This window comes from Arachis ipaensis, chromosome B02 (genome assembly GCF_000816755.2).
Source record: "Arachis ipaensis cultivar K30076 chromosome B02, Araip1.1, whole genome shotgun sequence".
In the NCBI taxonomy this organism is placed as follows: Eukaryota; Viridiplantae; Streptophyta; class Magnoliopsida; order Fabales; family Fabaceae; genus Arachis; species Arachis ipaensis.
Genome location: NC_029786.2, coordinates 60,950,787 through 60,966,517, shown reverse-complemented (window position 1 = coordinate 60,966,517; position 15,731 = coordinate 60,950,787). Strand labels below are relative to the sequence as shown.

Below are 15,731 nucleotides of genomic sequence, written 5' to 3'. Positions count from 1 at the left end.
TTACTAACTACTAATGATCATGTAATGAAGACACAAACATCGATAAGCACATAACATAGAAAACGAAAAACAGAAGAAATAAGAACAAGGAATGAATCCACCTTAGTGATGGTGGCGTTTCCTTCTTGAGGAACCAATGATGTCCTTGAGCTCTTCTATGTCTCTTCCTTGTCTTTGTTGCTCTTCCCTCATTGCTTTTTGATCTTCTCTTATTTCATGAAGGATGATGGAGTGCTCTTGATATTCCACCCTTAGTTGTCCCATGTTGGAACTTAATTCTCCTAGGGAGTTGTTGATTTACTCCCAAAAATTCTGTGGAGGAAACTGTATCCCCTGAGGTATCTTAGGGATTTCTTGATGATGAGCTTCTTCATGTGCCTGTTGAGATCCATGAATGTGCTCTCTTGCTTGCTCTATCTTTTTCTTAGTGATGGGCTTTAGAGATGAATCTTTCCATCTCCCATGGCTCAGAGGTGAAAGCACTTGCCTTCCCTTTCCTCTTTGAGGTTTCTCTGGCCTTAGGTGCCATTAATGGTAATGGAAAAACAAAAAGCTTATGCTTTTACCACACCAAACTTAGAATGTTGCTCGCCCTCGAGCAAAAGAAGAAAGAATAGAAGAAGAAGAAGAAGAAGATATGGAGGAGATGGAGGGATGTGTGTATGGATGTGAGTGGTGAATGGAAAACAAAAGGGATGACCATGAATGGAGAGAGAGAGGGTAAGGTGGGTGGGGATCCTGTGGGATTCACAGATCCTGAGATGATCATGTGGTGTCCACAGATCTTGAGGTGATCCTGTGGTGTCCACAGATCCGGAGGTGTCAAGGATTTACATCCCTGCACCCATTAGGCATGTAAGATGCCCTTGCACACAACTCTGGGCGTTCAGCGCCAGGTTGGTGCCCATTTTGTGCGTTCAACGCCCATTTGTTGGCCATTTCTGGCGTTGAACGCCAAAACCATGCCTGTTCTGGGCGTTCAACGCCCAAACACTGCCCATTTTGGGCGTTCAGCGCCAGAACCATGCTCTGTTCTGGCGTTGAACGCCAGACAGATGCTCCTCCAGGGTGTGATTTTTCTTCTGCTGTTTTCGATTCCATTTTTAATTTTTTTGTTTATTTTGTGACTCCACATGATCATGAACCTATAAAGACATATAACTAAGAAAAATATAGTTAGATAAATAAAAATTGGGATGCCTCCCAACAAGCGCTTCTTTAATGTCAATAGCTTGACAGTGGGCTCTCATGGAGCCTCACAGATGTTCAAAGCATGGTTGCTTACAGCAAAAGGGAAAAGCATGAGCCTGTAGACTTCAGGATCTACTCCATTAGTCTTAACAGTATCACATATCTGCAAGAATTCAGTTAAGAACTGAAAAGGATCTTCAGATGGAAGTCCATGAAACTTGCAGTTTTGCTGCATTAGAGAAACTAGCTGAGGTTTCAGCTCAAAATTATTTGCTCCAATGGTAGGAATGGAGATGCTTCTTCCATGTAAATTAGAATTAGGTGCAGTAAAGTCACCAAGCATTCTCCTTGCATTATTATTATTTTCAGCTGCCATCTCCTCTTCTTGTTCGAAAATTTCTGAAAGGTTATCTCTGGATTGTTGTATTTTAGCTTCTCTTAGTTTTCTCTTCAGGGTCCTTTCAGGTTCTGGGTCTGCTTCAACAAGAATATTCTTGTCCTTGCTCCTGCTCATATGACAAAGAAGAGGGCACAGAAAAAAATAATAATAATAATCTGGATCCTTTATACCACAGTATAGAGGTCCTTGTGTTAGTAGAAGAAACGAAGAAGAAAATCTGAACTCAGAGAGAGAGAGAGGGTTCGGATTTTTGGTGATGTGAGGAAGAGATGTTAGTAGATGAATAAATAAATAAAAGGAGATGAGAGAGAAGGAATTTTCGAAAATAATTTTTGAAAAAGAGTTAGTTATTTTTGAAAATAGTTTTTTTTTTTTTTTGAAAAATGTTAGTAAATAAATAGACGGAGATGAGAGAGAAAGAGAATTTTTGAAAATTATTTTTGAAAAATGGTTAGTGATTTTCGAAAATTAAAAGAAGAAATAAATTAAAATTGAATTTTGAAACAATTAGTTAATTAAAAAGAATTTTTGAAAAAAGAGGGAGATATTTTCCAAAATTAGAGAGAGAGAGTTAGTTAGGTAGTTTTGAAAAAGATAAGAAACAAACAAAAAGTTAGTTAGTTAGTTGAAACAAATTTTGAAAAGATAAGAAGTTAGGAAGTTAGAAAAGATATTTTGAAATCAAATTTTTTGGAAAAGGTGAGATAAGAAGATATTATTGAAAACATATGATAGAAGTTAGTTTTTTTTTTTGAAAAAGATTTGAATTTTTAAAATCACAATTAATGACTTGATTCAAAAGAAATCACAAGATATGATTCTAGTACTCAAAGTTTGAATCTTTCTTAACAAGTAAGTAACAAACTTGAAATTTTTGAATCAAAACATTAATTGTTATTGTTATTTTCGAAAATTTGATGTAAAATTAAGAAAAAGATTTTTGAAAAAGATTTTGAAAAAGATGAGATTTTTAAATTGAAAATTTGATTTGACTCATAAAAACAACTAGATTTTTTTTAAAAAATTTTTGAAAAAGTCAAATCTAATTTTCGAAATTTTAAGAGAGAAAAAGGGAATGATATTTTTTTTATTTTTGAATTTTTAATGATGAGAGAGAAAAATAAGAAAAATGATGCAATGCATGAAATTTTTATATTAAAACAATGAATGCATGCAAGAATGCTATGAATGCCAAGATGAACACCAAGAACACTTTGAATGTCAAGATGAACACCAAGAACATATTTTTGAAAATTTTTTAATGCAAGAAAAACATGCCAGACACCAAACTTAGAATTCTTTAATGCTTAGACACTAAGAATTCAAGAATGCATATGAAAAACAAGAAAAGACACAAAACATGCAAATGCAAAGATCAAACAAGAAGACTTACCAAGAACAACTTAAAGATCATGAAGAACACTATGAATGCATGAAAATTTTCGAAAAATGCAAAATGAATATGTAATTGACACTAAACTTATAACATGACACATGACTCAAACAAGAAACAGAAAAATATTTTTGATTTTTATGATTTTCTAATTTTTTTTTCTTTAGAAAATTATTTGAAAAACAAAAATAAGGATTCCAAAATTTTTAATATGAATTCCAGGAATCTTGCATTCTTAGTCTAAAGCTTCAGTCCAGGAATTAGACATGGCTCACTAGCCAGCCAAGCTTCAGCAAGATATTAGAATATACTGCTCATTACTTATCAAATATGTAACATGCCTCTATGATGATGGTTTGGAAGCCTCAGTCCAAAAGAATTTAGACATGGCTTTGCAGCCAGCCAGGCTTCACATGCTTCATGAAACACTAGAATTCATTCTTAAAAATTTTGAAGAAAAATTATATTTTTTTTTGAAAACATTTTTATTTTAAATTTTTTTTTTCGAAAACAAAGGAGAAATTTTTGAAAGATTTTTGAAAAATTTTTGAAAACAAAACAAAAAGAAAATTACCTAATCTGAGCAACAGGATGAACCGTCAGTTGTCCAAACTCGAACAATCCCCGGCAACGGCGCCAAAAACTTGGTGTCAGACAAGGTTTAGACTTTCCGGATTCTCTTGAATGCCGCCATCATTCTAGCTTACGCCACGAAGATTCTGATTAAGAGATCTAAGAGATACTCATTCAGTCGAAGGTAGAACGGAAGTGGTTGTCAAGCACGTGTTCATAGGGAATGATGATGATTGTCACATTCATCACATTCAGATTGAAGTTCGAATGAATATCTTAGAAGCGAAATAAGATGAATTGAATAGAAAACAGTAGTACTTTGCATTAATCATTGAGGAACAGCAGAGCTCCACACCTTAATCTATGGAGTGTAGAAACTCTACCGTTGAAAATACATAAGTAAAAGGTTCAGGCATGGCCGAGATGGCCAGCCCCCAAAACGTGATCACAGGATCAAAATACAATCCAGGATCCAGGATGTCAAATACAATAGTAAAAAGTCCTATTTATAATAAACTAGCTACTAGGGTTTACAGAAGTAAGTAATTGATGCATAAATCCACTTCCGGGGCCCACTTGGTGTGTGCTTGGGCTGAGCTTGAGTGTTGCACGTGTAGAGGTCCTTCTTGGAGTTGAACGCCAGCTTTTGTGCCAGTTTAGGCGTTCAACTCTGGTTTTGGGCAGAGAGCTGGAGTTAAACGACAGTTTTCGTTAAGATTAGGACTCAACAACCTTTATTTTGGGAGATGGATGCTCTTTTAATCTGTGGGGTGTCTGGCCCTTCAAGAGACAGCTTCTGGCGCTTCAGCTCCTGTAGCTCATGCCCTTGCTTCTCATGTTCCTTCAGTAGTTTGCAGAGCATGCTATTTTGAACTTGCTGTTCTTCTTTCAGTTGATCCATAGCTTCTTGCAGCTTGGTGACAGAGGCTTCTAGGCGGGTCTAATAGTCAATCTGAGGGATTTCTGGGAGGAACTCCTGTGCCCTCCTTTTGATGGAGTCATCTTGCACTTGTTGTCCTTCCATTGACTTTTTGGTGATTGGGTGCTCGACTGAGATATACTCATCTACTCCCATCTTTACCCCAGCATCCTTGCATAGCAGAGATATTAAGCTTGGGTAAGCCAATTTGGCTTCTTTGGAGTTCTTGTTTGCAATTGTGTAGAGCTCACACGAAATCAGATGATGAACCTCCACTTTGTTTCCCTGTATAATACAATGGGTCATTATTGCTCTTTTGAGAGTAACCTCAAAGCGATTACTGGTGGGCAGTATGGAACTCCCAATGAAGTCTAGCGAGCCCCTAGCGACTGGTTTGAGATCTCCTCTCTTGAGTTGATTTGGGACATGATAAACCCCATATTTAGGGTTTATCTTGTGTTGAATTTAGAGGGTTTTGTCAACCTTTCTCCCATTTATCCAATGAAATAGCATGGTTTTGTAAATTCTCCTTTAATTGTGCTTAAGAGTGAAAACATACTTTTTAGGTCCTTACTTGTTTAATCTTGATTTACCTTTGATTCCATTAGATGCCTTGATATGTTTGTTAAGTGATTTCAGATTTAGGAGGCAAATATTAGATCAAGGGAATGAAGGAAAAGCATGTAAAAATGGAGAACTCATGAAGAAATGAAGGAATTGCAAAAGCTGTCAAGCTGACCTCTTCGCACTTAAACAACCATAACTTGAGCTACAGAGGTCCAAATGATGCGGTTCCAGTTACGTTGGAAAGCTAACATCTGGGGCTTCGAAATGATATAAGATTTGCCATAGTTGCATTCGCGCATAGGGGCGCTCACGCACATGGTGCACGGATGCGCCGATGGTGGCACATGCTTCACTTAATGCAACCCGTGGCCAGCGATTTTAGAAGCCTTGTGGGCCCAATCCAACTCATTGCTGATGGTATTTAAGCCAAGGATTGAAGGAGAATCAATATACTTTTACATACTTTAGATACTTTCACACATTAGTTTAGTTTAATTTAATTTTTGGAGGGAAAGTTAGTTTTAGAGAGAGAAGCTCTCACTTCTCTCTAGGATTAGGAATTAGGATTAGGATTAGTTCTTAGATCTAGGTTTCAATTCATGCCTTCTCCTACTTTTGATTCTCAATTCTTGTTGTTACATTCATCTTTCTCTATTCTTTTGTTGTAATCTCTTCTATTTTGTTTCTATGCTTTATTGTAGATCTACCTTTGCTCCTTCTATTTTCTTTCAATTCAATTAGAGGTAATTCATAATAATTGTGTTCCTTTTGATTGTTGTTGTTAATTCATTGCCATAATTGTTGTTAGATTCTATTTTTGTTGTCAATTTACTTTGCTTTCCTTTTATGCCTTCCAAGTGTTTGATAAAATGCTTGGTTAGATTTTAGTGTAGATTTTGTTCCTCTTGGCTAGACACTCATTATGGATGGAACAAACAAAGATGGGAGGAACCTCAAGGAATTGATCACTCCTATTGGCAACAACCTCCGGATGCGTATAGGTATAATTTCCATCCTAATGCATGTCAATTCAATGGCTATGGTGAAACTTTTTGTGATAATCAACTACCACCATCATATGCCTATGACTCTTATCCTCAACATGGACCTTAACCATTCTCACAAGCCTCTCATTACCAAACTCCTCCCTATGACCTATATTCATCACATGACCAATCACCCATACCATATTCTTATGACCATTATGAGCAAGAACCTTTGGAACCACCACAACCTTATCATGACTACTATGAAGAACCACCTCAATGCACACCATCTCCATACCCTTACCAAGAAGAACCAACTTCCTACTATGAACCCTCTCTCCAAAATGATGAACCCTCCTATCCACCCCAAGCTCAATTAGATGACTCTTTCACCTTGCTACTTCAAGGACAAGCGGATATGCAAAGGAACACCCTAGAGTTTGTGACTAATTTGACTAAGGTAGTGCATACTTTAGCCTACCAATGCTTAAACACTCAAGGTGCCTCCATAGCCACATGTGAAGAATCAATTGAAGAGCATAGCATGAAGGAGAGATTAGAAACCCCGGTGGGTGATGAGGGGTGCTATTTCGTATTAGAGTAATTGGAGGAGCCTATGGTTATTGAAGAAAAGGAAGAAGTGGTTGAAGATTTAGGAGATGTTGAAAGTCCATGGGAATGTAGCATCATGGAGCACTCTTCCAAGAAGCTTGATATTGATGTTGAGGAGAGTGCGCAACCTCCAAGGCATATCATAGTTGGAGACTTGGAAGAGGCTTATCAAGAGATGGATTCAATCATGGAAGAGTTTCTATCTACAATTGCATCCTCTCCAATTGGACATGAAGTTGAAAGTATACAAGAATGTGCACAACCTCCCATACCCTTGGTGAGCAATGAGGAAGAGAGCTACCAAGAGGAAAGATTGGACATGGTGTATATCGAAATTAAAGAATATGAAGAGGTTGATCAAGAGATAAATTCATTCATCAATGAATTCCTATCCAAAATTGAATCACCTCTCATTGGGCAAGATGAAGTTCTTTAAGACAACACCAAGCCAAGTGATAAAAGGGGAAAGGTTGAAATTGAGGAAGCTTGCAAAGAAGTGGAAATAACTAAAGAAAAGCCCAAAGAAGTAGACATCGCATTGTCTAAGTGTGGGGAGGTCTCCCTCCCCACGTCACCATTCAATACGACATTCAAGTGGGTAAAATTCTTATCTTCAAACTTTACTTTCTCACTTGAATATGGTTTACTTGAAAATGATGGTCAACTTAGAGCTCTTTGTGGAGTTAAGAGTAGGAAAGAGTTGTGTAGTGGTTGGAAACATCATTCTAAGCTCATGACGGTTGCAAGCTCAAAATTCAAGAGCAATGGTTGGTGTGGAACCAAGTTGCATGGGTCTAGGAAGTTGTTTAGAAGCTTCTTTGAGAATTCCAAGGCCATACCACCCGGATGGAATAATGATGACCAATTCAAGGATGGGTGTCAAAACAAAGTGTGGGATCCCGGATCTCACAAGGAAAATCAAATTTGGGAGTTCATGGTTTGTAAAGAACTCCATCAAAGCTTGAAGATATTAAAATTGAAGAATGGAGCTTATTGGAGACTCAAGCATTGGTGGATGTTCCAAGATGAGTTTAAGCACAAGCCACATTGATAGAGCTCCCCATAAGTCCAACTTAAGGACAATAAATAAAAGTGCTAGGTGGGAGACACCTCACCATGGTAAACTCTTTTCATTCTCTTGTATATATACTTAATAAGTGATTTGAGTTACCATTATAGGTAGTTTTCTTCTTTTCCATACTCTTCTACATTTTGTTTTGATTCATAGGTTGTTGTAGTGTGTTTTCATTAGTTTAGATTGTTTTTAAAGTAGGTTACTTAAAGTACAAGTTTTGTTTGTTTTGTCTTTGAAAATTTTCAAAAACTTAAAGATTTTTGTTAAATTTGAATTTTGGTTGCTTTAGGATGTTTATAGGTTAGGAGAGTGTTAAATTATGTGTTTATGCATGTAAAAAAAAAAATCAATCCGCACTTAAGCACGCATGGCGCGTACGCGCGGATTGCACTGCATAGCTCCTGGTACATTTTCCAGAGAGTTGTGCTAATTCTGCACAAACATTAAGCTCCTGGCACAACCTAATGTGCGCGTATGCGCACTGAGTGCATGCGCGCCGATGGAATAATCCGCAATGCGTGCACCCACGCACATGCCGCGTACGCGCCCATGATCCCAACTGCGCAAGGCGCGCTTAAGCACGCATAGCGCTTATGCGCGGATTTACACCCTGTTTTTCTCCTTTCTCCTTTCTTCTTCTTTCTTCTTTTCTTCTTCTTTCTTTCTACCTTTCTTCTTCCTCTCTTGAAAAAAAATTTAATAAAATAAAATTAAAAAAATAAATAATAAATAAATAAATAAATAAATAAATAAATTTTTAATAAATAAATAAAATACTAAAAAGAAAAAAAAAATTTTTTCTTCCATTTTCTTTTATTGCATTTGCTTACTTTCATTCATTGCATTTTAATTTTGATTTTATAGCTTATTGTAATTTTCTTTTTTTTAAGTTTCTTATTTTAATAATGGTGTTGAATTTTCCTAGTCAATTGTTGAGAACTTCTTGCATTATTTTGGTGCTTCTTGACTTGTTTGATATTGTTGGGTGATGAAACTTCTAAATCAATGCTTCATCTTGTATGACTCTTGTGTCTTTGTACATTGATTTGACCTCATTTTGTCTTTCATAACCCACTCTTTCTTATGTGAACTTGATGCTCAATATGCTCTTCATGCTTTGATTTTACTCTTGCATCAAGTATTAATTGATATGCCCTTTGCCTATATTGCTTTCTCACTTATATGCGTAGCTAACATGTAGTGAGAATCTTACCCTTATTTGGCATTAGTCCCCGCCTATATTCTCTTTACTTTGATATCTTTGTCGTAGGCTTAATTTTCTTTCTTTTTCTCTCCCTTTAAGTTGGTCACCAAGAAAGGAGGAAAAGGAAAAGCTTTGAAATGGGGCACCAAACAAGTCATCCGCACAACCTTTTGAAGGAGCTCATCAATTGTAACAACCCATCCACCTTGCTCTCCTCACTACAAGAAAAACACCCATTTAGGTACACTTGAAAAGTGTAGCCAAAAACGAAAAAAAGTGATGCCTTAGGAAAAGGCTACGCTTTTTAGGCTTCGGAGACACTTTTGTAGGCGATGCCTATACTAGTGTTGCCTATTCTCAAAGGCTACACTTTTCTGTATCAAAGGCTACGTTTCTGGCCTTTGAGAATAGGGTATGCTTTTTAAGTGATGCTGTTCAGGACCTAAGGCTACGCTTTTCAGCACTAATAGTTACCGTCTTTAAATAATAAAAATTATACTGAAACAAAATATAATTATACAATGAACCAAAAATATTGGGATGATCATAATTTTGAGTATTCATACATCTCAAACTAGAATAAGTATACTCATATAATGCACTTAGAGTTTACTGCTAATAAACTAGGAAAAACCAAAATATTATATCATATAAATGTATCTTAGCTTCTAATAAAAGACATCATCATCAACCATACATCTTTTAATTTCCATCTTTGTCAATAAACCATCATGATAAGCATCTCAATCTTCACTCGCATCCTCAGAATTATCCTGCATAATTATATAGAAAAATAATTATAATTTGAAAAAGTACAACAAGAAAAAAGTAATTAACATATTAATAACATATACAATATCCGAGCGGCATAGGATAATTGAAACTACTCTTCTTTTCATTTCACCAAAAACATAAAATAAGAAACAAAACCATACTATGCTTGAATAAATAATTAAATAAACCAAAGTCTTTTGCTTTAAAATAACAATCATATTCAGGGGATACTATAAATCACCATAAAGGACATAACTAAAAAACGGACTAACACGACTTCATACTAAATGGGAACTAAAATCAGAAACTCAAGTGCATTGTGCAAGTGACAAGCAGCGCATAATAACATTTTTTTTCCTTTTTTATTTTAACATTATAAGAAGCTCAAACTTTGCATGAAATTACATAATGAAAAAATAAAACCAGAAAAATCAAAAAAACCAGAAAAATTACAACTTCCACCCTATGAACAATAATAATAAAATTACATAATGAAAAAACAAAACCAAAAAAACCAAATCACAGCTTTCATCTTCTTCAATTTCAGTTCAAATTAAAAAGATTTGGCATCCTCCTAAGTTCTAACAAATAAAAATTTTAAACTCAACAGTAGATATTCAGAATCCTAATTAACAATTAACAATATATAAACAAATATTAGGGAATAAGAAAAAACTGGTCATACCATATTTATGTTTGGAATATGTGTTGATCCATGAGCGCTATTTGCATCAATTGGAGAGTGTTGGGCATCTTGTAACAAAGCTTCAATTTCTTCCGGCTTCATTCCAGGTTCAGATCGCTGAACTAGTAACTTAATCATGTTTCACAATCCTTGAAGGTCAACCTCTTGGTGCTGCTGTTTGGCCTTTATGTCTCCAAGTTCAGCCTTCAAAGATGTGACTTCCTCTTGGTGTTGTTGCTTGAGTTCAGAAATTTCTGCATGGTTTTTTAAGTCACTTCGTGTAACAGATCTTTCATAGCACCTAACCCGACCTGGTTGTTCTTTTCCAAATAAAGACTCAAAAGCTTCCTCATCTGTTTCACCAGCAGCTTGCTGGTTTTGGAATTCATCCTAATTAAAAGAAACATTTGAAATAGAATTAGTTACCGTATCCTAACTTTGATTTATAATCATTAGTAATTCAATGAACTCTCATACAATTGCATCTTGTGTTTCCTGATCAACTTCATTCCTTTTCCGACTTGTTCGAGTAGCAAGGAACATTTCAAACCTTTTTGGTTCCTTATTTGTTTCCTTTGTCGCGCGCTACAAAATAAAGCCTTAAATAAGTAAGTCTATAACAACATAACTAAAATTAACTAAACAAATCCCGGCACAAATATTAAATAAGTATACCAGAGCCACTCGTACTCTTCCGAAATTGATTGGCCCCATGCGAAGTGGAAACTTTTGCTGTTCTTTATGTTTCTTGTTTTTTTCACTTATTGACTATAATTGAATAAAAAGTTAGCATATAGAAACAGAGAAAAAAAATTAAATTTTGCTTCAGCAAACAAAACTACAGCAACCAGAATAGCAGCATATATAATTGCACAGAATAGAATTGCAGAAAATAAAATTGCACAAAATAGAACTATAGAAAATAGAATTGCAGCAACTTAAAATTACAACAAACAAAGTAGCCAAAAATAGAATTGTAAATACACAAATTCAGAAGTTCAGAATGGAACTGGCAGCAATATATCCTAAGAAAATTCAATTCAGTTCAAGAACCTACATCAGAATGGATATGTGTTTGTACAGCATGAGAGAGGACAGATTCCAACATTATCAATTGAATTTTCATTATTTTGATTATGTCTTAACAAACAGTAATATATTGCAATTAAAGTACCAACTATTTTACCTGGATTGTAGGATGACTCCAATAATAGATCAATTTTATGAATTGACTTTCTGGAACTTGTGTCGGTTGATTTTTCACCATATCTTCGATGGTATCAAAGGGAACAAAGTGCTTCTGCTTAATCTTTCCCTTGAACCACTTCCAAGCATCCCGAATTGCTTGGATCACCCACTTTTCTCCACTATCTGGGTTGGTCTACATGATATCAACAGTGTTGTACGCACCTTCCTATATTTAAAATAATCGAGATTTAATAATAATAGAAGAGTCTTACATTAACATAGTTCCACATGAATTTCTTAGCTTTAGGAGTTACAGCATGCCAGCTAGTGTATAAAAGACTCACAAATCTTTTATTTCTACCAATTGTGCTTACGAAACTAGTTAAATTAGACACACTTTGATCGGTTGGTCCTACTGGCTGTCCAATATTAAAAATAACTTCTTCCCGCTGATCCATAGTTCTTGCATAAATCTCTTTGCAAGTTGTTTTTCCCCGGGTTTTCTTCTTTGGCTCTCCTAGTTTCATGCATTAGGGGAAAATCAGGGAGTAATTAGTGATGCCAATTGAAAAATTAAGCATTAAGATTTACAAAAAAATATAAAAAATGATAGAAATATATTACCTTCGTCATCATCAATGTCCTCCATCACATGTGAATAATAATTTTCATCAAGTGGAAAGCTATCTCCCACATCATCACTTAGTTCAGAGCTTAGTTCGTCAATTTCTACATCTATCCCATCTTCTTTTAAAAATTCATCAATAGTTGTAGCCCTTACCCTTGGCTTGCTCTTTTCCTTTCTTGATCCATCTTGCTCCAACATTAAATCTTCAGCTTGTGGGGTAGTGTTTGAACTCGGTAAAGTAGTGTCATGTTGCCTTTTTTGAGTTCTACCATGTGTGACTTGAATAATCTGCTGCTGCCTTTGGTTGATTGTGGGCTGAGTAGAATTTGCACAACTCCAATCTTGGCTTACACTTGTTGGCACACTATTATTCATATTACGAATTGCATCGAGCTTCCTTTTTAAGTTCATCTGCACCCACCTTTGTAAGCTTAGAATTGTTCAAGCCTTGTCTTGATGGTTCATGTTCTTCACTCCTTTGGTTGCACTCAACTCTTTTTGACTTTTGACTACATCCAACCTTGGCATAGTTTCCTCCTTGTCATTACGTGCTGCACCTTGCATCACATATTGCTTGCATTCATTTACAATCTTTTGTCTCTTGGCTTCAAATTGTCGAAGCAAATTCTTACTTGATGTTGCTTTAAGATCAATAAATTCTTTATTCCTACACAAATAAATTAGTTAACTCGAGTTAATATAAGCAATAAAGTGACATATCCTATATGAAACACTAACAAAATGAGAAATTAAAACAAAAATATGACTTACAAATAAAAAGGTGCAGAAAACTTAGTTATACATATGTACATATTATGCAATAAATTGCTTAGGCTGACCCATCAGAATCAGAATCTCCAATGAAATCTGCCTCATATTCTTGGGCAGAAGTCACTTGGGGAACCGTTTCAATAACTGTAGGTCGTAGATCATTCCTCTCCAAAATAATTTTACCGTCATCGGCTGGTATGGCAGGACTTGTTATATGCTCGTGTTGTTCACTATAGAAGGTTTGACGGGACTCAGACTCAGATTCGTCATTTGTTTTGAATAAGTCTCTTGGGATAGTTTCCAACATAATGTTTGTTATGTTCGTATGGATCTTGCACATAAAAACACTGATGTGCTTGAGATGCTAATATGAAAGCTTCATTCTGGTAGCATTTCTTATTAAAGTGAACAAATGTAAGACCATACTTGTCTCTCCCAGCATCATACCACTCACACCGAAACAATACAATCTTAAAATGCCCAAAATAATCTAACTCTACTATCTCAAATAACCTGCCATAATAAGCTACAGTGTCTTGAATTGGACTTTTATCTTTAGCACTTGCAAAGCTTGAAGTTAAAGCAGTTAATGTGACACCACTATTTTATGTTTTTCTCCTTGCCTCACGCTCCAAAGTGTGAAACCTATATCCATTAATTATATATCCAGAAAATCTTCTTGCAACAGAGCTTGGACCTCGAGATAATTCTTTTAGCCAAACAGGCACATCTGGATCCCTCGCCCGAGTTTCAAACCACTGCGAGAAGGTTTTACTGTGAACTTTTGCTTTTCTCCATTTTGTTCCTCGCTGATTATTAACCTCATCCTCATGCTCTCTGTAGTTAATAATAGTTATGTTTGATCGAAAAAAATCTAAATGCACCTGATTTAGTGAATAAACATAAGTTATATTAAGTTACCTAACATAATCTGTGACTTCTTCACAATTGTATAATACATACACATGGGCTTGAGCACTTGATATGTCATCGAGATTAATTGGTTCTCCATTTTCCACGCCTAACGAACGACCTTTGTTAGAAAACAACTTTGAAGGTAAAACTTCGTCGTCATTAGGATCATCATCATTCCGAGGTTGCTTATTAAGTCTTGTTCGCACACCTCCATGCAAGTATCTTGAGCAGAAAGTTAAGCACTCTTCAGCCAGATATGCCTCTGCAATAGAACCTTCGGGGCGACTTTTGTTGCGTACATATGACTTTAATGTACACATGTACCTTTCTGGAGGATACATCCAATGAAACTGTACCGGACCACCCAATCTTACCTAATTTGCTAAATCAATGGGAAGATGAACCATTATGTCAAAAAACTAGGGAGAAAGATCCTCTCAAGCTGGCATAATATTTCCACAATCTCTAACTCCAGTCGATCTATCTCTTCCAGTGTGATTAACTTTTTGCATAAGCGACGAAAAAAGGAACTTAGTCGAATCAACAGTATGGCCACGTGATCAGGAAGGATACTTTTAATCGGTATTTGTAGTAAGTAGTGTAGCAAAAAAAGAGCATCGTGGGTCTTATACCCAGAGATTTTTCTTTCTCCTAGATGTACACACTGTGATATATTTGAAGCACTACCATCAGGTAGCTTTGTTGTCTTCAAAACACCACAAAAAATTGACTTCTCTGCAGCTGATGAGTAATTTGGTGAAAAATTAATTTCTCCCAAAACACACAAATCTAACCGGCAAGTGTACCGGGTCGTATCAAGTAATAAAATATTGACGTTGTAATCGGCTTGCACTTCATACCTTGCATCTTGAAGTGTTGTGAACTCTTTAAGAGCCTTCAAATTTTCAGTTTGCATTTGTTCCAACTTCCCAAAAGATTCATGAGATTGAAAGGCATGTTCTTCTTGCATCACAAGGAATCTTGACTCGAATTCATTTTGTTTGTTCATTATTCTTAGCTCTCTTTCTTCTTGTGCTTGTTGGTTTTTCATGTACAGAGAATGGTATTCCTCTTGCCTTTCTTGGATTCTCGTGTACTATTGAGACAATCTCCCTATTGCTTCTTGCATTTGAGTCATATCCATATTGCCATGTGGGAAAAAGTGTGGCTGTTCCTCCTCCTCTTGTGGCTCTTCCTCTATGTGTGGCTCATCTTCTTCCATTGGTTCTTCTACTTCCCTTCCTCCATGTGGCCTTCGGCCTTGATGTGCTTCAAGGGGCATCATCATCTGTTCAATGGTTATGGGCATGCCTTGGCTTAACCACATTGGATTCTCCTCTTCCATTGGAACCTTAGCCCTTGCACACAACCTCCAAATGGTGCTCGGATAGTACAACCAAGATCCAGCCGAATTCTTTTCAGCTAGCTTTTGAATGTCTCTTACAAGGATTTCATGAACTCTTATCTCTCCTCCCACAATGATGCAATGCAGCATCACGGCTCTCTCCCTGTTAACTTCTAAGGTGTTCACTGTGCCCAGAATTGACCTTTTCATCAACTCATACCATCCTTTTGCTTCCGGAGTGAGGTTACATCTCTTCAGGAACTTGTATCTGTTCTTGTTATCTCCTTCCCATTCTGAGTTCTCAAAACAAATGTCTCTCGCAATCTCCTCATAATCTTGATCCTCATTCAATCTTTGTTGGTATCCCGGTTCATCAAAGCGGACTGACTTTAGTTTCAAAACTTTCTTGATTGCCTCTGGGCTAAAGTCTACTTCCACCCCCCATACATAGCTCTTGTATGTTGGGGGCTGACGCATGTCAAGCCTTGGGACATTTGCATAGAAC

General features: G+C 36.3%; 1 protein-coding gene across 1 annotated transcript; it reads right to left on the bottom strand.

Annotated features, from left to right (window-relative positions):
- Nucleotides 10,521–12,570, bottom strand: LOC110269232. The gene is made up of 6 exons (XM_021116928.1): nucleotides 12,192–12,570; nucleotides 11,840–12,084; nucleotides 11,644–11,760; nucleotides 11,055–11,147; nucleotides 10,857–10,964; nucleotides 10,521–10,769 (listed from the first exon to the last, which is right to left on the bottom strand). Exons 1-6 carry the CDS (start codon nucleotides 12,568–12,570, stop codon nucleotides 10,521–10,523), a joined length of 1,191 nt encoding a protein of 396 aa, XP_020972587.1.